This window comes from Paramisgurnus dabryanus, chromosome 15 (genome assembly GCF_030506205.2).
Source record: "Paramisgurnus dabryanus chromosome 15, PD_genome_1.1, whole genome shotgun sequence".
Classification (NCBI taxonomy): domain Eukaryota; kingdom Metazoa; phylum Chordata; class Actinopteri; order Cypriniformes; family Cobitidae; genus Paramisgurnus; species Paramisgurnus dabryanus.
In genome coordinates, this window is record NC_133351.1 from 6311470 (window position 1) to 6336257 (window position 24788).

General features: G+C 36.9%; 1 protein-coding gene across 2 annotated transcripts in view; it reads left to right on the plus strand.

Annotated features, from left to right (window-relative positions):
- The window catches only part of pde1a (phosphodiesterase 1A, calmodulin-dependent), a 103705-nt gene that overhangs the window by 69556 nt on the left and 9361 nt on the right, over nt 1-24788 (plus strand). For both annotated transcript variants that reach the window (XM_065252233.2, XM_065252234.1), the window contains 8 exons: nt 5192-5305; nt 10678-10860; nt 15076-15142; nt 15222-15338; nt 18638-18778; nt 18947-19047; nt 22171-22296; nt 22398-22499. In XM_065252233.2, the coding sequence (XP_065108305.1) occupies nt 5192-5305; nt 10678-10860; nt 15076-15142; nt 15222-15338; nt 18638-18778; nt 18947-19047; nt 22171-22296; nt 22398-22499 (951 nt within the window). The remainder of the gene's footprint in view (nt 1-5191; nt 5306-10677; nt 10861-15075; nt 15143-15221; nt 15339-18637; nt 18779-18946; nt 19048-22170; nt 22297-22397; nt 22500-24788) is intronic.

The window sequence follows — 24788 nt, forward strand, 5'->3', positions numbered from 1 at the left end:
GATTGATACCATTGAATGAATGGGGCTAAGCTAAATGCTATCGAAGTGTCGCAGCGCGCTCCAGCGCTTACGTGCACGCACACAGATGATAGAGGGATGTATCAACTCTTCTTAGTTAAGGTAATAACATAGTTTAATATTGAAAATGAGTAGACTATTTCTTTAACATATTATAATAAATTATCTAAATTGTATTTTGAGCTAGAACTTCACGTATGTACTCTGGGGACACCAAAGATTCATTTGACATCTTAAAAAAGTCTTTGTGAAATCTCCCCTTTTTTAAATAACATACTCCAAGAATCAGATTTAGAGTTTGTGGCTTTCAGCTAATGCCTGTTGTCTTTAAAGTCATCTTGGGAGTTTAATTTATATGTTGGCTCAATATATTTTTATGCATTTTGGGATATACTGGGACACATGGGCATCATAACTGTTATATGTGGGTGGGACAAGACCAATGATATTGGACCCACTCACTTTTTCTCTAATTTAGCACATATGTCTGTTCATTTGTCACAGCGGCGTCAGTCTACTCCATCCCACTTGAGAAATGCCCTAATAAATTAAACTTCATTCCACGTTTTAGCTACAGCCTTGACTTCCATGCTGCTGCTTCCTCAAATCCATTCCACTTGCCTCATTTAGAATCCATATAATTTAAACTTCATTTCGTGTTTCCCTACTTTCACCTGCTGTGTTCTGGGCCATGACAGAACAAGGAAACAAAGTTTTTAGGCTATAAAAGCAATTGTTTCATTAAAAGGCACCAGAATACAAGAAAATGGCATCTACTCCTGTAAATGTTTTTGGCTTCCTACGCCTATGACTGTACAGCAGAAAGCGACTTGAGGAAAACAATAAAGCTTTTCATCTTATGTAAACTAAAAGAGACAAGCCTGTCTCCGCATATCCTCCCAAATTTGCTGTTTTACTTAAAAAAACAATAGAGATAAGAAAACTGTGCTCATCAAACTAATATATGGCATCTTTAAAGTGTGTTAGTCTGACCAATAAGAGACAAATACTGTTTGAAAGCACTCATTCAGGTCTTTTGGGTGCTGTTAATTGAGCTGAAATAACACACTTTAAATTCTTATGCCAATTTACAATCCAGATGCGTATAAAGGAACATGTGCATTATCTGACAGCGCACCCAGTCTCAATTTGAAGTCCTGTAATTGGCAAAAGCTCTACATTGAAAGAATTGGGTGAGCAATCTCAGGCCCCATGTTTTCAAGAAACAAAGGTTTGAAATACAAGAATAATTGATTGTTTCTGTTTGCATGCTTGGTGGAAAACAAATAAGAATGACTAGTTCTGTATGACAATTGGTTTACAACTCATATGTCTTCTTTGGAAATGAAATGCCATTCTAATCCAGCCCAGACTGCAATCGATAAAAGAAATCATTTCAGTCAGATGCTATCATGGCTGGAATTTGGATGAAGCTATGATGATGTCAGGTTCGACTTTCTCAGATTGTGTGTAAACGTGTCTTTGGAGAATAGCAATCAATATGCTTTTTATTTAAAGAGCACCAACGTCCGATTCACGATTTTACATATCTTTTGGTTTGTAGGTGTGTATTAGTACATGTTAACAATATGCAAAAGGTACAAACCCCAAAGTAAACGATGATGTGAGTTATTGTTTCCAACGTAAATCTCTTTTCTTGGATTACAACAAACACATGAATTGTAGACAACAGTTTACTTCCTGGGATTTATGATGTAGACAAGACCGACATTATCATAATTCCTCTCGCTTGGACTCACAACCTGTAAGTTAACTCCTGTTAGCATTGCATTGTCCGCAAATTTTTCAAACATGGTAAGGAGCGTCACTTTCCGGCTGACGTCAGAGGTATTCAGGCCAATCACAAGGTACAGATTAGCTGGCCAAAAAAGTTTTGTACAAAATCCTTGTGTTATATGAAGACAGGGAAATCTGGAGTTACAAAAATGTACGGTATGTGAAAAATTATGTATTTTTTAACCATAAACCACTCAAGCACATTTTATTTTACCAAATACACAAAATAACGTTGTTTTTTGGCAATGAAATAGGTGTTCTTTAATGTTGGTTGTTACAATTCAGTGCATAGTTTCATAGTTTTTCTATGTTGGCTGCATAATTTCCCATAATTGCTGTTTGTTTTTCTGCTTTTGTTTGTCTTTCATCTTGTCTTGGCATTTCTGTGGTCGGCAGCTTCGGCCAGGTTGTGTTTGGGCGTAAGTGTTATTTTAAAGCCACATGTCAATGGCACATTGCTGCAGAGGAGTGTATTCAAGTTATTGTGTTGCAGACTATTGCAATAAAAAGGTTTTAGGGGGCAAATATGTTCATGCCTGTAGTTGAATGTTTAATACCGATCGAAAACAGATTTCAGGGTTCCCACGGGTCCTTGAAATCCTTGAAAGTTTGTGAATCTGGGAGAAAAAATTCAAGGCCCTGGGAAGTTTTTGAAAATATACAGTATAAGTTACAGTATACAATATAATACGCTTTTTGTGAAAAAATCCATATTATTCCCTGTGTAGTGTAGGAAAATTTTATAAAATTTCTAGCCTTTTAAGCACACATGCTAAACTGTTCGCTTTAAATGCTTATATCTTCTGTATGCGAATGTTGATTCATACCAAAATGCTTTTTTGCATAGTTGTGTTTGACACATTAAAAAACGTCTCGGGATACGTATGGAACTGTTGTTCCCTGAGAAGGGAACGAGACGCTGCGTCTCCCTTGCCATACTTCCAGCATCCCTGTACGCCGTCTTTGGCAATATTTCGGATAGCGATATACTTCCTGGTTCCCGCGTCACCCTGTCTTTGTCGTTAAGCCTCACCATTGGTTGAATTTGATATATACATTCAGACGCACTTACCCCTGGAGGCGTCCCCAAAGTGTCACCGCAGTGACGCAGCGCGAGTTCCCTCGAAAAGGAACTGTTACAATTTAACACGATGTTACCTTGCACTAACTTGAAATGTCTCTCCACATTTAGTCCTTGAATTTGAGGGTATTATACCTGGAAAGTCCTTGAAAGGTCCTTGAATTTGAAGTTAACTAAGGTGTGGGAACTCTGAGATTTGATAATAGTGGTTGAATTATATATCTGCCAAGCCATATAGAAATTTGGCAGACATGTGTTTCTGACAGCTGGTTTGACTAAATGGTTCTTTAAGGGTGTTTTCACATATACACTGTTTAGGTCGGCCCAAATGACGTGTCGCTCCGAGTACGGTGCGTTTGGGTCAGTGTGAACACAACAGCCGCACTCGGGTGCGCACTAAACGACCGCTCCGAGACCGCTCTAAACAGGCCAAACCAAATACAGGAAGTTCTCCATATGTTGGAGGCACTGGGCTTTCGTTGTGACGTGAGCCGGGTGTTATATTGTGGGTTAACAACAAACAAGCCAATCCTGGTCCGTTGCATAGAGATTCGCTGTCTCCTTTACGTTTGAGCTGATGATTTTATAAATGCATAGCTGTCCTCCACACACAAATAGTGACATTACGGGCTTTTAGCAAACGGCTCCGTGAGAAAGGCTTTAATAGAACAGCTACGCAATTTCGCGTTAAAGCAAAGAAACTTCGCAAAGACGTGCATCGTTTATCTCCACATCTTGATAGCTGCGCTCTCTATGTCAAGCTGGTTGTCGTGGAAACGTGGGGGTGGTCATGAGATGGTAAGAGCTGTCAGAGACCAATAACAGCGCTGACCGTTGTCACATGGTGTACGGTGCGGCATTTCGAGTAAAGTAAAAAATATATATATGTGAACACGGACCGCACTAACTGAAAAATTATACAATGTATTTTGGTGCGCTCCGAGGCCGCACCACGGTGCGCTGCGCACCAACATATGTGAAAACAACCTAAGGAACCAAAAATGGCATCACTGTGAAGAACCTTTTAAGCACCAGATTTGAGCTTCATTTATAAGTTAGAAGTTACATTTCATTACAATATTGTAGGACTGTGACAAATAATCGTGAAAATGCGCGTTTTCTCCATGAATGAATTTTAATGAATTACAGTGAAATGCCGCCACTTCCAAAAGCCAGAGGGCGCTCTCGTGCAGAAACGCCATTTGTGCCAGAGAGGAAGTACCATTACAAATGCTATTCCAGGAAATGTCTAGAGGCATATTCAGATTGTTTCAGGTATTTTTATGATAATAAAGAATATTTTGAATGATTGTGTTTGACGAGTGTTGCTTTCTTAAATGCACATTACAAACGACTCAAACTCAAAGTGATTTTAGATTGATAAGGCTTCCTACTGAACACAGAGTCGTATTACACGCACAAGCTGTGCATGAAACACAGAATTGGAGCCTTGCGATTCAGAATCGATTTCAGACACTTCTTTTTAATGGGGAATGCGATGCATCGTCACAGCCCTAAAATAGAGAGATGTGTCAGTGTGTTACATGTGTGGAAGTGGGGTTTTTTGAGATCTCTAAACAGCAATGAGATTAAATGAAGAGCAAATGGAAACTTAAGTGCCCTGCGACTTTTTTTCAGAGATAAGTCTTCAGTAATCTCACAAGCATCTCCTCCAGTTTCAAAGACATCTTGCCATGCTTATATTAAATAATCCCAAGTGAAAATCAGATCCAAAACCACTACATGAAACTATGATCATTCGTTTGATAGCTTTTCAACTTTTATTTTATATCAACGATTTTCCAAATCAAACAAAGTGAGCTCTTTTTGTAGCATTTGTATGTTGTCACATGAATAGGAATTAAAGGGATGAAGTATTTAAAAAATCAACCTGAGGCACTGTATGATTGGATTACATTGAATTCATTACTGTCAAATGTTAACTTAGTATTTTTGACCTACATATTTACCAGGTTACCTCATATTAACCCTGCTAAGGAATTTGTTTTGCTTATTTTGAATGAGCATAACGTTTTGACACATGAAATTTGATGATTTTAATGTTTATGTACTGTAATCTGTTATGATTTTATAGATGTAATTGTGGGTAGATTATTTACACTTTTTGAGTCTTTCTCACTTGTTTCTTTTGTAAAACCAATCATAAAGAGATATTATTTCCTTTTTTTATTTATTATTTTGCCTACAACATGTGGTTGGTAGTCACCTTTTACTAGCAGTAGTGGAATTTTCTTGAATCTGAATAAAAATATCTTTACCGTTGTCTCCCTGCAGATTGAGATGTCTGGTGAAACAACTGGATAAGGGTGAAGTGAATATTGTAGATCTGAGGAAGAACATTGAATATGCAGCTTCAGTACTTGAGGCCGTGTACATCGACGAAACCCGGTGAGTGATGCTTTGCTTTACACAGTCTTACATCATGAGTCATATTCTCTGCATCTTAATATTTCTTTCTTACCTTTTTAAAGGTTCCTTCTGTTTTGCACTTGCATTGTACACTCCAAAAAGTGCTGGGTTGTTTTAAACCCAGGGGTGGGTCAGTGTTGGACAGAACACACAAATGGGTTAAAAATGACCCAATGCTGGGTTGTTTTAACCCAGTTGCTGGGTTGTTGTTACTCGACCATGGGTCAGGACATTTGACTAGGGGTCATCTCGTGTCCAAATGACCCAAATCTTTTTTACCCAAACCCGACGTGCAAACCCATCAAAATTAGATCTGAGTCCAACACCAAGTGGCAATTTTTTTTTTACCTGACTGGACCCAAATGTAAACGGCAACAATGTTTATGCGGTTTGCAGCCCCACATGCACCAGTCAGACAGAAAGAAACACTAATGGCCTTGCAACCAATTTGGCCTATATTTTCTTTTGTTATCTGACAACGACACCAAGGCAACGGCTTACAGTGTATATTCAAAATTGATTGACCGGTCTGGTTTAAAGGACAAGTTCGGTATTTTACACTTAAAGCCCTGTTTTCAGATTGTTTAAGATGAAATAGAATGGTTTTGACTGAAATTTGGACATATGCGGCTGCCCCGAGATTTTTCTGGTGTTTGTGTTTCAGCTCAGACCTCTACAATGGGTTTAATGGTGCACTGGAACAATCCTTCCTAAAATGCATTAAACTTTCGTTTACAAAGACGTGAAACTCACCGAGTGGTCAGGGGTGTTCACTGGTATGCTTACACAAAAATCACTGCAAAAGACGCATTCCAACAGGTTTTATCGTAGTTTTTACCAACTCCATTGACTTGTATTAGATGTCCTGTGAGGTACGGTATTACTCCGCACCGGGAACTTTGTTTCTATTCTTGCAATTGGCAATGGCGGATTAGCGCCACCACCTGGGCTGGAGTGTCTATTATTCAAGCTCTAAGCGGAATAATGTACGGGTGTGAGGCGTTTGGAAAAATAGGTCCAAAAACACATTCATTTTAAATTACTCGAGACCTGAGGCCACTAATATTGTCCGAGGCACATGTGAAATTTTAGACCCAAACCCGCTCGGGTCGGACCTCTGGTTTTTGGATCTAAGTTGACCCGTGAATACCTCTACCTTTGACTTCTAGGGGCCCATAGTAGTCTAGCCCTCCCAAGCAAGAGGTTTACATTTAAGCATTTGGCAGACACACTTGTCCAAAGTGACTTATAGTGTATTCAATTTATACATTTAGTTAGTTCCAGTCCCTGATTTTGATTAGTCAATAGCTGTGTTTTATTTATGATTAAACACAGTTATGACCACTGCATCCAACAAATCTGCATATCACTGCACAGCACCCTTAGCAATGTAAACATATACGAAACATTCTCTTACGATACATTCACATTGGGCGTAAGCGTTAATGCGTCCCATTTTCTTTTACGGGGTGACATCATCCGTTGCCGAACTGAATTGTGGATCCGTCTTTGCCAAAAGTTTAAACAATTTTTACTTTTCAAGTGCCAACATGTGCCTCAGCTAATCAGATCGCCTAATGCAAATAACCTAGTGCTAGCCCGCCAATTACGTCTATGCAAGACCGGAGCATTTGTTGCGGCCACTGTGATTGGCTGTTGGCCACACTTCATACAAGCCTTCCGCCAAGCATTAACGCTTTCGCCCCGTGTGAATAGACAGTAATTGTTCATAGCAGTTTTTCCAGCGGAAGGAAGGCTTTAGTGATTTTACTTTGCAAAAGTTGCGTTGATACATACTTTTATTGCTTTAATATTTGTATTCAGTGGTAACAGTTTTATAAAAGCAATAAGGTAGTCCAGGCTAGTGCTGTATCGTGGATAAGTCACGGCTGTAGCGGTTGCAGGCACTCTGCTTCGCTGCCTAATGCTGCGTTCACACCAGCCATGGTAGACACTTCAAGTGCGAATGATTTTAATGTTAAGTTAATGTGAAGACGCGTTGACGCGCATCTGGAGGTCTCGCGGCGTGGATGAGGCGTTTAGCGCGGCGCGGTAGACGCGATTCCGCATCATTTGCGCGTGTAGTTTGCGCGAATGGAGCGAATTGAGCGTTGCTGCGGCAAACGTGCGAGTTGAAAAATTCGAACGAATCAGGAGTTTTCTCTAGTAGTGACATGATTACAGGATGCGAGCGGAGTCACTGAAGCCCCTCCCATGACGCAAAGTTTCGTGTGAATGTCTCGATGACTAGAATTTCATGCGCAGCTTTCACGTGCGAATGAAGTAAAAAAACTCAAAATGTTTAAGTGGCAAAATGGACGCGGTAGGTTTGAATGCCTCAAACGCAGCTGGTGTTAACCCACGGTAACAATGGCCATCAGCCGTACTTATTTATAATATAGCACAGCCTCGTACTTTATTGCTTACATGTTTTCCTTAGGCGTTGAACCCACAATCTTTGTGTAGCTAACACAATGCTGTACTAACTCGGCTGCAATACTTTATTGAAACAATGACATTGACATATGATTAAGAAATTGCTAAAGTAATTGTGTAAATAGACGAATTGCAAATAATAAATAATATAATAAAATACTACTTAATAATATTTGCATATAAAAATATTTGACTTTTTATGGGTGAATGAATAGAAACCAGAAGAGTGTGGTAACATGTTCAAATGACATGTGTGATCTCCACTTTGAGGATTATTCATCCTTTCCACCCTGTTGCGTATCAAGTATCTCCAGCATTTATCAGGAGGTGTTTTGTTTTCATCTGCAGAGAGTCAGAGGTCTCATGTTAAGCAGCTCGCTCCCTGCTGAAGTCAGCCACACAGTTAGTCAGCAGAGGTCTGCGTCTCGTAGACCCTCAATCCTAATTAAGTGAGACCCAGAGCTCTGGCGTGTCTTAGACTGATGTATACAGAGCACTAACGTTGGCCTACTACAACCTTGCCAGCTTGCCGTTTGATGAGCCGCTGTTCAGACAGAGTCGGCTATGGCTAATTACGTTTTCCTAATGACGGGCACAGGATGTATTGCCATGGCAGCAGCTTTGAGCAATTTTAGCTGGTTACTGGAAGTCAGGGAATATTTGTTATGATAACATGTCGCATTTCCTGCACAGGTCGGGCCGCCTGCGTAAGACCGAGCAATAACGGTTGCAATTCTTTCTGCTGTGTTCATTTCTCATGAAAAGGGTATTTATTTTATTTTATGCCGGTTGCTTAAGGTACTTAAGCGTGGAATAGCGGCGTTTTGACCAATGGCGTGTAAGCGGGATGAGTCACAGCTCTGTGAGAAAATGAGTTTCACCGTCTGCACTCACATCAGCGAAGCTTCATGCCGATGTAGGATTGCATTTATTTCATGAAAATGTGAAGGTCACATTTCCTCAGAAAATTAAAAAGGAAAAAGATATATTCTGCGTTAAGAAAATAAAGCTTTTTATGCATAAATTAGAATTGAAATCTGGTGATATTGTTTTCTCTTCTGCTGAGATTTAATATATTTGCTCTGAAATTTTTGTTTCTGAACAAACTTTACTGATTATGTTAAAGAGTTACTTTCATTATTGTGCAGTATTGCTTTTGCAAATTAGTATTTTCTATTAATATTAGAATAATAAAAGGTAAAAAATGAAATTGTGGTAACCTTTTACTATGAGAAACACATATTCACTTTTACAGTAAGTTACTACAATTTTGCCTCAATAATCTTCTAATTTAATATATTAAAATATTTGGGGGTAAGAATAAGGGCTGAAGAATATAGTTATTGTGCTTTATAGGTACTAATAAGCAGCTAAAATGCTAGCAGTTTGCATGCTAATAGGCTTTTTTTTCAAGTAAGAATCGATCCCATACTGAAGTGTTACCGCAATTTTTGCATAATATGTATATTAATTTGTACAATTGAATTATTATGAATATTATTAACTGAAAACTTATTTTTGGATTAATGCATCTTTTAGATTCTGCAAGGGGAAATGTAAACTGTATACTGATACATTTTGCAGCCTTTAATTTAGTGGCTTTTTTAGTACACAAACAAACCGAAGGGTAGTAAATTTGCCCACGGTATATTGTAAAGTTTTTGAAAAATTTCGAAGCATTTTCTCAAAATATGTGTCAATATTAGATTTGTCACAAAAATTATTCCATTTGCTGAAACACAGAGAAAGTTGTGGCCAAATTAAGACATAAAAAAAGAAAAATGGGCAAAAATGGCCTTAACAACCCATAATGCTGCGTTCACACCAAGTGCGTTTCAGGCGTCAAAATCACATCTACCGCGCCTAGTTTGCCGCTTGAACAATTTGAATGCATTCGCAGGTGAAGAGCGAAGTAGACGCACGGGAAAGCAAGCAGTTGACACGTGTCAGAGGCAAAATCCGCTTGTTGTGGTAGTGCTATGCGGTTGTCTGTGTGGCGCGAATATCCGCCATAGTTCAAATTTTTCAACTCGGGCGTCAGCCGCAAATTCGCGTAAAAACGCAAAATAAACAAAAAGCACCATTCGCGCATACCTCGCAAATATGCTCAATTTGCGCCATATGCGGACACGCGAATGAGGCGGAAACATGTCTTTTTCGCACCATTCTAAACGCCTCATCCGTGCGGCGGGACCTCCAGACGCGCGTCAACGCGTCTTCACATTGACTTAACATTGAAATCACTCGCGCTTGCCGCCTCTACTGCGGTTGGTGTAAACGCAGCATAAGGGTTAAGTGAAGATGATGTTTCATGAAAATATTTTGTAAATGTCCTACCTTAAATGTATCCAAAATGCATTTATCATTAGTAATATGTGTTGCTAAGGACTTAATTTGGACAACTTTAAAGGCAATTTTCTAAAAAAAAAAAGTTGTCTTATCCTTACAAACCATAGATCAATAGAAAGTGTATTTAAGCATCCAGATGATGTATAAATAAATAAAAAATTCCCTTAGGACTGGTTTTGTTTTCGATAGGCCTATAGATTATAGTAGAATACAATACAATTCATGGTATTATTGTCCTCATAAATTAATTATGATTTATTAAAACTTTTATGCAATTTATAATTTTTTTACACTACTGAAATTGCTTTAGTTGTGAGATTCCACTTTGAATTAAAAATGTTGGGAAAAAAATACTAGACTATGCAATTTTATACAGACAATAAATAAACAATGTTTCTTTTGCATGCAACAACATAACAACAAGCCGTACAGTTTTCCAACGAATGACTCATACGAGATGCTTTGTACAACATAAATTTTTGGTTTTGTAAAGGTCACACACTGTAGGCTGCTGTCGCCTCTTCATTTTGAAGTAATATCCTCTCTGAAATGGTTTTATTCTCCAGACGGCTGCTGGACACTGAAGATGAGCTCAGCGATATCCAGGCAGACTCTGTGCCCATGGAGGTGCGTGATTGGCTGGCCTCCACCTTCACCAGGAAGATGGGCGTGGTGCGCAGGCGACCCGAAGAGAAGCCCCGGTTTCGCAGTATCGTTCACGCCGTCCAAGCTGGGATCTTCGTTGAACGGTATTAAGATCATTTGTTCAGTTCATCATCAGAAATTATGCATAAGGAGCTGTAATATAAAATAAGTAATATAATATGTTAATGTTTAATAAATTATCACAATAATGCATTGATTAGTTATAATTTATGCTCACTTGGTCAAAAACATTTTATACAAAGACAATATAGACAAATGTACTCAAATGTACATCTCAAATGTACATATCGGTACAAAATATATACATATCTGTATCTAATCGTACATACTAGGACCTTTTTAAAGGGTACTGCCCCAGTGACAGCTGGGGTACATATTTTGCCCCCTTTTGCTAACAGTGTATATATATATCTGTAACAAAATTATGTTGCCTTATAAGATATAAGATACACATATTATATATTTTATTTCTTATATTATATAATAATCGAATAGTCTTATAAAAGTATTAGTTTACACTGTCAGAAAAAATAAATTCTTAAAAGTTGGGCTGTCAAAAGATTTATCGCAATTAATCACATACAAAATACATGTTGTGTGTAATTATTTTGTTTATATAAATACACACATATACATTTAAGAAAAAATGTATGTATATATATTTTATCTATATTTAATATAAAATATATTAAAATCACAATAAATATAAATATATAAATAAATAGATATACAAAATATTTACACACAGTGCACACACTTATATTATGCAAATACAAACGTTTATTTTGTATGCGATTAATTGCGATTAATCTTTTGACAGCCCTACTTAACAGTTCATAAGAGTTTATAAAAGATCACCATAATTACAAATTAAGCATTATTTAACATTTGCATAGTATAGTATAGTTTAGTATATACCTGTGGTTGCATAATTATGTTGTCTTAGAACAGTGGTTTTCAAACTGGGGGCTGCGAGATGGTGCCGGGGGGGCCCAGTTTTATGACATTTTATGAAATACATTAATTTATCATGAATTATGTGTAATTAAACCTAATAAAATAAGGCTACTAACCAAAAGCACTATTTTTTTGTATAGTTTAATGTTTTTTATTAAAATTTAGCGTTTTTGTCACAAATTTTCTTTGGGGGGCTGCGAAGGAATGCACCGTACACAAGGGGGGCCACACGATGAAAAAGTTGGTAACCACTGTCTTAGAAGGTCCTTTTTTCCCCAAATTTTAATCCATTCCTAAAAAAGTGTCCAAGTCTATTGGCATTCATTACAAAAACATAGACTAGCTCAATGGTGCGGTACGCTTTCAAAAAGTACACTTTTGTACCTAAAGAGTTCATAATAGTACCTCAAGGGTACATATTGCTACCAAATGTATACATATGATACGTAATAGGATGTTTTTAAAGGGAACTAAAGGGCTATCTATGTAGGTGATAGACAGCCAGGATTCTCCAATTTTTTGGAACAGGGTCTGTGTTTACACATTTATTTTATGTTTATCCCGTAAGTGAGTTTAAACCAAACCGACAGTCTCATTTCACAGACCTGCCCAGTTTTTCCTACTAACTGGGAAAAATGTCTTTCAAGATTACAGACATATAACAGGCACATCCTTAAGCACGAATCCGGCAAAATCTTTTCCAGTAAATGAAAACGAATGTCTGAATTTAGTTTGTTTGTGAGGCAGTCCGTCTCTGATAGTCGTGTACGTTAACGATATGAGTAATGCATGCCAACAGCCTTCATCTCACATGGGCAGAGTTCCTCATTTCCATGGCAACTCTTTCTGAATGTCACAGACACCTGTCGAGTTTGAAACTGTGATTGCTGTGTGGTGTGTAATATTAAACGCATGTTAGGCTCGATTTATGATTGATGGCTTTCAAATTATTGAAAGATATTGATACCTTTAAAACTCTGTATTTTTCTTTAAATATATAATTGTTGGTATTTTTAAGGCAGGATTACTATAAAAAGAAATACATCTTCAGAAATAGGCTTTATTTATTTATAGATACACGGTACAAAGCATAGGGTCACTTGAACTTAATCTTTTTCTGAATGTTTGATTTTGATTTGAGTCTAGAATACAATGATTTTAAAAAGCATCTCAGGAAGATAACAAGAATCTGATTGATAAAATGCAATTTTGTAAATATTTATAAACTCTATACAAATGGTGCTTTGAAGTACTAAAATAAAACATAGTTTGATTAAGTCACAACATAGTCCTCAAAGTTTCATTTTAGTTTTAATATTGTATAGCTCTGATGGGTTTACTATTATTCTAAATATGGGAAAAAATATTAATGAAGAATGAGGAGGTGACCCTAAACTTTTAAAATGCACTGTACTGTATACTAAACCACTTTTAGTTCATTATAACCTGTCATAAAAGAAGTAAACTAATAAGATCTTTAAAGTGTGAAACTTAAAATCTGAAGCAATAAGCTATGTAATGGGGATTGGGGACATGAATTTGTAACTCGAACTGCTCATTTTCCATTATTGAGATGTGTCAGCAAGAGGCAGTTTAAAATAAACACTGGAATTGAATTTAATCAAATAATTTTGGGATCTGGACTGTGTGAAGAAATGTGCTGTGGTTACATTATTAAGTGTTTTTTAGTGTTTAGTTGATAAAATATTTTTTTTTGCCAGATTTTAATAAAAAAAGCAGTTCATTTAAGGGAAAACAGCACAGTTTTTCAATATTTTACTATGTTCTTAATCTTACCTCAACTTGGAAGAATAATACATCCCTATCTTTATTCAATGCGTGCACTTAAAGGAGTAGTCCACTTTAAAGATGGGGTCCATTGACTTTTCATAGTAGGACAAAAATATACTATGGCAAGTCAATGGGCCCCATCTATAATGTGGATTACTCCTTTAATCTTTGTACAGCGCATCATGAATGTGTTAGCATTTAGCCTAGCCTCATTCATTCCTTGGGATCCAAACAAAGATGAATTTAGAAGCCACTAAACACTTCCATGTATTCCCTATTTAACTCTTTCTCCGCCATATATAAACATACAGTATATCAAATGACAGAACAGAACCTCTGCTTTCAAAAAAAGTTTCGTCTTACCTTCATTAGTTCTCTTTTATCACCTTTGAAATATGGGTAGGTTTCTTCAAAAACACCAAATTTTGTTGAGAAGATTATTCAATTTTTGTGAAAGACCTTTGATAGAGATCAGAAACATACACAGAGTTTTTTCTCTTTCACTTGAGGAGTTATTTCCTGGTTGTATAAGTTCCGGAAGCCACCTGGTGGATAATAGCGGTATTGCTGAAAGCCGGAAATTCTCGTCATTGGCAGGGAAGTGTTTTCTCTTAATTGGCGAATTAACTCATCAATTATAAATATAGTTCTCATTTCTCATCAGCTTAAAAAATCGCCACGGCATGTAACTACTCATGTAACAATAGGGAAAACATGGAAGTGTTTGGTGGCTTCTAAATTCTTCCCTGTTTGGAGGAATGAATGGGGCTAGGCTAAATGCTAACACATTCACGACGTTGAATAAAGATATAGGTATACATAGTTACTTTGTCTAAGTTGCGGTGAGAACATAGTAAAATATTGAAAAACGGTGGTGTTTTTCTTTAAGCTCTGTCATAAAATAAACACTCGATGGGTTGTAATTTGACCTATGCTTGGTTGTTTCAACACAACAAATATCATTTTCAACACAATGTTGGGTCAAATTTTGGGGGTCAATTGAACCCAATGACTTGGTTGGTAAATATACTTATAGGTTATTTTTACTTATACAGTCAGTAGTTCCCAAACTGGGGGGCGGGACCCCCTTTAAGGGGCTTGAGATGGTGCCAGAGGGTCGCAGTTTTATGACATTTTATAAAATACATTCATTTATCATCAATTCTGTGTAATCAAACCTCAGAAAAATATAGCTACCAGCCAACAGCCCGACCTTGTATAATGTAATACGTTTTGTTTAATTCAACTTCTAAGTTTGACATATTTTTGTCATGAATTTTCTTTGGGGGAGCTGCGAAGGGATGCACCCAACACAAGGGGGTGCACGCAGAAATGTGTAAGAAGCACTGCACTATGTGTTTTTTTTGCATATCCAACTCAAATCTGTCAGTAAAAAACACAACAAATCTGTTTTTCATTCTAAGCAGTTAAAGTTGATTAAGTTTGAGTTTAGATTAAATTGTGTGTAGGCATTATTCACAATTTTAGTACAGTTTTTCAGATATACAGTACTTGCACGCATTATTGAAATCTTCTGATATTGTCTGCAGAATGTACAGAAGAACGTCCAACATGGCGGGACTGACATACCCACCATCTGTAATTGCTGCTCTAAAGGTACAGATTATCTTTACAGGGTTATAAGAATGTCTGTTTACTTAAAGTATTCAAATATATTTATTTATTCCCTTTTTAGGATGTCGATAAATGGTCGTTTGACGTCTTCAGGCTCCAGGAGGCAAGCAGCGAACACTCTCTAAAGTTCCTGGTGTACGAGCTGCTCACAAGATACGACCTGATCAGTCGCTTCAGGGTACGAGAGACTGCAAAAACTAGACACCCACCGAAACTGTGAATGAAACACATTGCTCTGTCTCATACACCCACAGGGAAACTACCATAGTTCCTCATCCTGCCATTTAAAAAAGTTTACCCATAAATGAAAATATTTATTCACCCTTAGGCCATTCCAAAATCGTATATAACTTTCTGTCATGCGGTGGTAAATACACAAATTTGCATAAAATGACAAAAAACGATCAAACTAAAAGTATTATAATAGTCTTCTGCATGAGAAACAGACCAAATGATGGATTCCGAGAGCCGGTTTCCATTTCTAAATGAACTACAGTATTTGTTTAATATCTTATCATGTCATCTAGTGGATTCACACAGTTTTTCTTAGCACTGATCGGATTGGGTTCCATTCTCAAAACATGTATGTTTTTACTCTGTAACAGTAGATGTAAACGTGCTATACATTCGATATGAGCTGCCTGCCATTTTCCATCCGCTCCCTTTCTTTGTTTTTCACCATCGTGTCAGCTCTCATCATTTTGTACTCTTTTCCCAAGCACAGCGATGACAGACTCTGAACTCGCACACAAAAAGCCAAACCTCGCTCCCCTGATGAGAATAAAAATACAGACTACACATGTTTTCATTGTTTGAGTGTCGAGTCTCTTTGCACATGGATGGTATACTCCACAAAATAAAACCCTTGCGGGAAGCCATTTGATGGCCTGTAACATGCTTTATTAATCAGATATGAAAATGAAGTTGTTTAAGAGGTTTACTGAGATGCCACTGAACCATTTTTGGGAACAATTCAGTCGAAGGATCTTTAAAGAACCGTTTCTTTATTACCTTTTTATAATCTGAAAAACTTGTGAAACAAAGAGGTTCTTCGGGTGTTAAAGGGTACATTTCACAATATTTTTTTTAGGATGTAATAATATAAATATTTGGTGTCCCCTGAGTACTTCATATAGATCATATAGATAATTTATTATAGCATGTTAAAATTGCTGCTTTGTAAGTGTAAGCAAAAATTTGCTGTTTTTGGGTGTGTCCTTTAAAATGCAAATGAGCTAATCGCTGCACTAAATGGCAGTGCAGTGGTTGGATAGTGCAGATTAAGGGGCGGGATAATCCCCTTCTGACATCACAAGGGGAGCCAAATTTCAATGTATTTCACATGCTTGGTTCACCAAAACTAAGTTACTGGGTTGATCTTTTTTACATTTTCTAGCTTGATATAAGCACTGGGGACCCAATTATAGCACTTAAACTTGAAAAAAAGTAAAATTTTCATGACACAAACCATTCACCAAAAATGGTTATTCTATGACATCGTGAAGCACCTCTATTTTTAAGAATGTTCAAGGCCTTAAGATGCAGTTCAAAAGTTTATTTTGTGTTTTTAGGAGGAGATACCAATGAAGTATAAAATACAAATCAAAATGTGGGAATACAAAACCAGTACTTGTCTTGAAATGCTTCCATTTCCATATTACAATTCAATTTTTCAATTCAATTATATTTATATAGCGCTTTTCACAAAAGTCAATTGTTTCAAAGCAGCTTTACATAAATAGAAGCAGTGAAAAGCACAGAAAAACGACAGATAGCACAACAAAATACATGATAGCATGAGTAGTTAAATTTGCTGCGGCTTTGACTCAATATTATAAGTGCACGTATTACTAAAGCAACGTCTAGAAGAGGAAGCTAAGTAAAGCCCAAAAAGGCTGCCTCCCCGGGGTGAAAAACCCCCTAGGAGAAAAAAAACCCCGGGCTTTTATCCGAGGAAAAATAAATCCTAGGAGGGAAAAACCCTTGGGAGAACGGATAAGGAGATTAAGCGGTTCTGCCGGTGATCGTTGGTCAGGCATCAGCTGGGCATCACGTTGAAGGACGGCCAGTAGATCAGAAAATGATTACACTGCAAAAGATCATTTTCTTAATCAGTCTTTTTTGTTGTGTTTTTAGTAAATATATTTTAAAATATAAAGATTTCATTAGATGATTAACTCTTAAGTCCCTTGGAATCTTACCCCCAAGACACTTTTCTTTAACTAAAGAAAAGTGGCTTGGGGGTAAGACATAGTTCCCTTCATCTCAGTTTAGTAAGATTTTGTGACTTTTCTAGACTATCTGTCAATAGTCATATAAAAAACTGGCTTGATTCGGTTATTCTAAAGATGTGTAAAAAAATTACCAAAAGAGGGGTGAAAATGACCCCAATTTAAAATGAATGGAAAATGCAAAAAAAAAAAAAATTTATTTTTATTGGTCAAAATAAAACCAATGCATCTAAAATAAATTAGAAATTTTCAACACAGAAGAGTAGGCCTGGTACTAGAGCACAAATGCAATATAGAAAAGACACGCTCAATCACACACACACACACAAACACACACGCGTGCGCACACAAACACACACACTTACATTCAGTCAAATTTCTGTGGCATTTTGTAAAAACAGACATTTCAAAATGCATCAAAAACTACAAAAAATTCTACTATTTGAAATCATATTTATTTTTAATGTCCTTTCTAATGTTTATATAAACATAAATTCACAAAATGTATCACTAAAGTAGTGATTTGAGCAGTTGGCCACATCCAGTGAAATGAATGGGTCTCTATGGGCCTCTGCTGGTCGAAATTATTTATTTCCTAAACAGTAATTTTTTTATGTTTTTTTCTAAACACCTGATGTCCGAATTCAACACATAACATCTAGATCAATATCTAAAAACAATTGAGATCAAATTTAGATCATAATTTATGTGAATTTTTCACAAAAATTTGATAGTGTACAGGCAAGCTAATGGTGTAGTTGAGGAATTTAGTGGTAAACAGGTACAAAAGTACTTCAAATCTCCCAAAACACAGCATTAATGTATAGATGGGAAGTAAAAAAAATGGATTTATTATTTTTATCATTAAAAATTTATTTTTTGTAATCACTCTTTTTGAAAAACGCTTTAAAGTAAAGGGCGTGTATACTAACCAACACCCTTGCCTGGGTTGCGTATGTGTGGGGCGGGTCTATCAAAAGAAGGTCCAGATTCTATTGGGGTAGGGGCTTGTTTGTTTAGGTGATTTCAAATATCAACATTGGCTTTCAAACATTGTGCACTCCGCCTTTAAATTCTGTTTCAGTTCAGTTCATTTTTACCCCCACAGAACTCTAACGTATACAGGAAAATAGGGGCTAAACCTTGATTTTGGAGAATTGATTCATTGACAAATAGTTTATTTTTGTTTTTAGCATGAAAAGTTAAATTTTACAGTATGTTGACTGTGTGTCTCTCTTCTGTGCAGATACCAGTTTCCTCCTTAGTGTCCTTTGTGGAAGCTCTTGAGGTGGGCTACAGCAAGCACAGAAACCCTTACCATAATCTGATTCACGCTGCTGACGTCACACAGACAGCTCACTATCTGATGCTACATACCGGGATTATGGTGAGTGATCTCTAAATAAATTGTGCATAGACAAACAAGCATGACAACTATTAACAGCTGTCAAAATAAGCTGAAGTTACATGGATTTATGTGTGCAGTTGTTGTAATGATGGCAATGAGGATTGCAGTATTTATCTGTAAGTAATGATCGACTGGCCTCTTCCACAGCACTGGCTTACTGAACTGGAAATATTGGCCATGGTGTTTGCGGCTGCTATTCATGATTTCGAACACACCGGTACGACCAATAACTTTCACATCCAGACCAGGTATGTGATGGGCAAATTTACTGTTCAGATATTATTCATTTGCATTCACGCTACTGTATACCTTCGATCAATTTGTGTACAGTTCTTTTTGGTAGAAACTTAATTATAAGTTGATAAATCTTTATTTGTGAACCACATATCGACTCTTAAAGGGACACTACACTTTTGTTGAAAATATGCTCATTTTCTAGCTCCCCTAGAGTTAAACATTTGATTTTTACAGTTTTGGAATCCATTCAGTCGATCTCCGGGTCTGGCGCTAGCACTTTTAGCATAGCTTAGCATAATCCATTGAATCTGATTAGACCATTAGCATTGCGCTAAAAAATAACTAAAAGGTTTTGATATTTTTCCTATTTAAAACCTGACTTGTGTACTAAGACCAATGGAAAATTAAAAGTTGTGATTTTCTAGGCCGATATGGCTAGGAACTATACTCTCATTCTGGCGTAATAATCAAGGACTTTGCTGTCGTACCATGGTACCAAGTCCTTGATTATTACGCCAGAATGAGAGTATAGTTCCTAGCCATATCGGCCTAGAAAATCACAACTTTAAATTTTTTGTCGGTCTTAGTACACAATATAACTTCATAAAATTTTTGTTTAAAATAGGAAAAATATCAAAACTCTTGGGTTATTTTTGAGCGCAATGCTAATGGTCTAATCAGATTCAATGGATCTAAGCTATGCTAAAAGGGGTACTGCCAGACCCGGAGATCGGCTGAATAGATTCCAAAATGGTAAATATTAAATGTTTAACTCTAAGGGAGCTGGAAAATGAGCATATTTTCATAAAAAGGGGAGGTAAAATGTTGAATACCCCCAAATTTTCAAAGGGCACAAATAATGCAAAAATGTGTTTGAACATAAATGTGTTGGACACAACAACCATACAATGAAAAAATCTACACACTTCTTTTTAAAATCACCATTAAAGCAAAGCAGTCTCATTAGAAATGCTATTTTGATTATTTTGTTAATGTGACATCACACTGATAAAGCCCCGCCCACAGCAACAGACTGACTGGTTAATTTTACCCAAAAGCTTTTCTAAATGTGTTCTTTAGCACATTGTAGCACTAATGCGCCTATAATATTGTCTCAGACTGTATGCACAGGAAGCAGATCTATTTTTAACCAAACCCGCACACTGTCTGTTGGAAAGGGAGTAAGGAGCTATCGCTCATTTGCATTTACACACATGAAAACAGTGTTTTTATTTGCTCCTACTCAAATAGGGGAATTATGGATGTGCTACAACAAATAATCTGTGGGGTATTTTGAGCTGAAACTTCACAGACACATTCCAGGCACACCTGAGACTTGTTTTACATCTTGTAAAAATTGGCATAATATCTGCCCTTTAAAGGGACATTCCACTTTTTTTTGAAAATATGCTTATTTTCCAGCTCCCCTAGAGTTAAACATTTGATTTTTACCGTTTTGGAATCTATTCAGCTGATCTCTGGGTCTGGCTTTACCACTTTTAGCATAGCTTAGCATAATCCATTGAATCTGATTAGACCATTAGCATCCCGCTAAAAAAAACAGAGAGAGAGACCGACCGAAAATTAAAGTTGTGATTTTCTAGGCAGATATGGTTAGGAACTATACTCTAATTCTGGCGTAATTATCAAGGACTTTGCCTCTGTAGTGATATTACGCAGTGCCGAAAATAGTCCCCTGCTATTGAAAGTAACCAAGGGGACTATTCGGGCAGTGCGTAATATACCTACGCCTGCTGCAGCCATGTTACAGCAGCAAAGTTTTTGATTATTACGCCAGTTTGAGAGTATAGTTCCTAACCATATCTGCCTAGAAAATCTTTTAATTTTCCGTCAGTCTTAGTACACGATGTAACTACAGAAGATTTAAGTTTTTAAATAGGAAAAATATCAAAACTCTTTGGTATTTTTTTGCGCGATGCTAATGGTCTAATCAGATTTAATGAATTGTGCTAAGCTATTCTAAAAATTACTTGTGTGATCGGCTGAATGGATTCCAAAACGGTAAGAATCTAATGTTTAACTATAATGGAGCTAGAAAACGAGCATATTTTCAAAAAAAGTGGAATGTCCCTTTAAGTCACTTTGGATCAAATCTGCTAAATGTAACGAATAAATGCAATAATGTCCTATAATTTGGCCAAACGTAGGTATCTTATGCCCCCTTCACACCGAAGCTACTTCCAGCTTCACAAGTGAGAATGGTCACTGGTAACAGGAAGTGGGCGTGTTGACACAAAAAACGTGTGAACGGGGCTTTAGATGGGATCTACTTTTTGGAACAGCCTTTGCATCTTTGATGTCTTAAAAAGCACTCACTGCCGCTCACTAGATTTTGGACCGGAGCCTATATGTGACAATGTGTGTGTGTAGTATAAACAAGAGAGAGAGAGAGAGAGAGAGATACTACTGGTGAAACTCTTAACAGTTTATGTTTTTCTGATGGGCTGTCAGAGAGCTGAGAGAAGAATTCATCATGTATTCAATGAGTCCCCAGTGGCACAATCTACGTCACAATCTCTATTGATGTTGTTGTTCTGTGTTAGTCCCTGGCAAGAAGGGCATCTGATTCACATTAATAAATGCCAGTGGAACCTTGAGACTGAGTTTTTTATGATAGCAGATTTTATTTTGGGAGACGATCCACTGCAAACATTGTTATTCATAGTAGTCAAGTACATTTGCTTTTGCTGACTAAAACTGGAAGAAGGGAATTTGATTCCTTGTGCTGTAGTGTTATTTTAGAGGAGTGCTGGATCTGCTGGGAATTGAGGAACGAGGCTCGTAACAGAGAAAATTGAGCTATTACACTTCATACACTTCAATCTTTGATTGCCACGGATGGAGGTTCAACCTCGTCTTATAGTTCTGAGGCTTATTCCTCGTGTGAATAAAAATGAAATCTCTGAGGAATATCAAGCCTTCTCACTGAATGAAGAAGACGATCATTATTTAGAAATACCAGGAATAGGATGCATACTGATAGCACATTTGTTTCAGCAAACAACCCTGTTCAAGTTAATGTATGGTTATTTAGAAATTGAAATGGATGAAGCCAATATGGAAATGACTTAAACTTAATGACTTAATGAAAAGTCTTTTGTGTTTCTACACAGATCAGAAGTGGCCATCCTCTACAATGATCGCTCTGTCCTGGAAAACCACCACGTGAGTGCAGCCTACAGACTGATGCAGGAAGATGAGATGAACATCCTGGTCAATCTCACGAAAGATGACTGGAGGTACGCTGGGCTTTGATGGAAACTCTGGACCTGGGAACGTTCTGGTTGTATGTGTGCACTTTGAGTTCTGATGAGCTGATGTGCCTTGTTTTTCCCCGCAGAGAGCTGCGTACGCTGGTGATCGAGATGGTCATGAGCACAGATATGTCCTGCCATTTTCAGCAGATCAAGACTATGAGAAACTCACTGCAGCAGCCTGAAGGGTGAGTGACGCCCCCTGCTGTGCTGCCAGATTATGTGAGAAAATAAAGGTGTGAATCAATGTGATGGAATGAGTTCTTGTATAGTAACTATGAATTTACTGGTTCATGGTAGGGCTGCATATTGTTTTAGCATTGACATCGCAACGTCTGCAGAGATAGATAGAGAAAACTTTCAATAACATTTCACCTCTTAAAAGACATAATGGTACCAATAAATATGGTTCCAAAGGAGGTTTTATTAAAGGATTACTCCACTTTCTTAAAAAAAATCCTGATTATTTACTCCCCTCATGTCATCTAAAATGTTGATGTCTTTCTTTATTCAGTTAAGAATGAATTAAGTTTTTTTTTTTAGAAAAACATTCCATGATTTTTCTCAATTGAATAGACTATATTGGACCTCAACAGTTTACAGTTAAAGGAATATTCAATTTTCTTAAAAGAAAAATCCAGATAATTTACTCACCACCATGTCATCCAAAATGTTGATGTCTTTCTTTGTTCAGTCCAGAAGAAATTATGTTTTTTGAGGAAAACATTGCAGGATTTTTCTCATTTTAATGGACTTTAATAGAGCCCAACATTTAATACTTAACTCAACACTTAACAGTTTTTTTCAACGGAGTTTCAAAGGACTCTAAATGATCCCAAATGAGGCATAAGGGTCTTATCTAGCAAAACGATTGTCATTTTTGACAATAAAAATAAGAAATATACACTTTTAAAGCAAAACTTCTCGTCTAAATACGGTCCAGCGCGACCTAACATAAATGCGTAGTGACGTAGGGAGGTCACGTGTTACATATATAAAACGCACATTTGCGGACCATTGTAAACAATAAACTGACACAAAGACATGAATTAGTATCAGTTGACATACAACAATGTAGGAACGGTCCTCGTTCTCCACACTTGTAAACACTGGGGCGGAGTTTCCCGTTCGTCCTCTGTGACCTCTTGACGTCATGACGTATTGCGTGGGGTCACGTTGGCGCGTCACGACCGGATTTAAACGAGAAGTTGTGCTTTAAAAGTGTATATTTGTTACTTTTATTGTCAAAAATGATAATCGTTTTGCTAGATAAGACCCTTATGCCTTGTTTGGGATCATTTAGAGTAATTTGAAACTCTGTTGAAAAAAACTGTTAAGTGTTGAGTTAAGTATTAAATGTTGGGCTCTATTAAAGTTCATTAAAATGAGAAAAATCCTGCAATGTTTTCCTCAAAAAACATAATTTCTTCTCGACTGAACAAAGAAAGACATCAACATTTTGGATGACATGGTGGTGAGTAAATTATCTGGATTTTTCTTTTAAGAAAATTGAATATTCCTTTAAAGTTGCATTTTCAAAGCAGTCCCAAAGGTCTATTAATTAAATGGTAAATGGTTAAAATCCTGAAAAGTTTATCTCAAAAAAACATGGGCATGAGTAAATTATTTGGATTTTTTAAGAAAGTGGAGTAATCCTTTAACACAGTCTGTTCGCTTGATAAGTGGTATGTAAAAAAAACAATTTTCCCTGTGACCCTGGACCACCAAACCATTCATAAGGGTAAATTGTTTTTAAATATATACAGATTTATACATAAACTAAAAAGTTCAGCTTTAAAGGGACACTCCACTTTTTGAAAATATGCAAATTTTCCAGCTCTCCTAGAGTTAAACATTTGATTTTTACCATTTTGGAATTCTTTTAGCCAATCTCTGGGTCTGGCAGACCACTGTTACCATAGGTTAGCATAATCCATTGAATCTGATTAGACCTTTAGCATCGCACTCAAATATAACCAAAGAGTTTTGATATTTTTCCTTTTTAAAACTAATACAAAAAAGTGGAGTGTCCCTTCATTTAAGCTTTCCATTTCTGTATGGTTTGTTAGGATCTAACAATATTTGGCTGAAGGTATCTATTTGAAAATCTGGAATCTGAGGGTGTAAAAAAGTCCAAATATTGCAACCCAGTCTCACCCCATGTCGTCAATATTTGACGACACTTGACCATTCGTCATATGTTGACGCGAAGGGTATACCTTTCGCGTCATTTTTTGACGAACTGGGGACTTCAATACTATTACGTCCGTTGCATTCTCTTTCCTATTTTCTTACCATTTTCGCGTCGGTTTAGGGTTAGATTTACATAATGACTTCCCTACCCAAACCTAACTCTAACCCCAACGCCAGGTGACAACTGTTTAATTTCGCGTACACTGTTTAATTTTGCGTAATCTAACCCTAAACCGACGCGAAAATGGTAAGAAAATAGGAAAGAGAATGCAACGGACGTAATA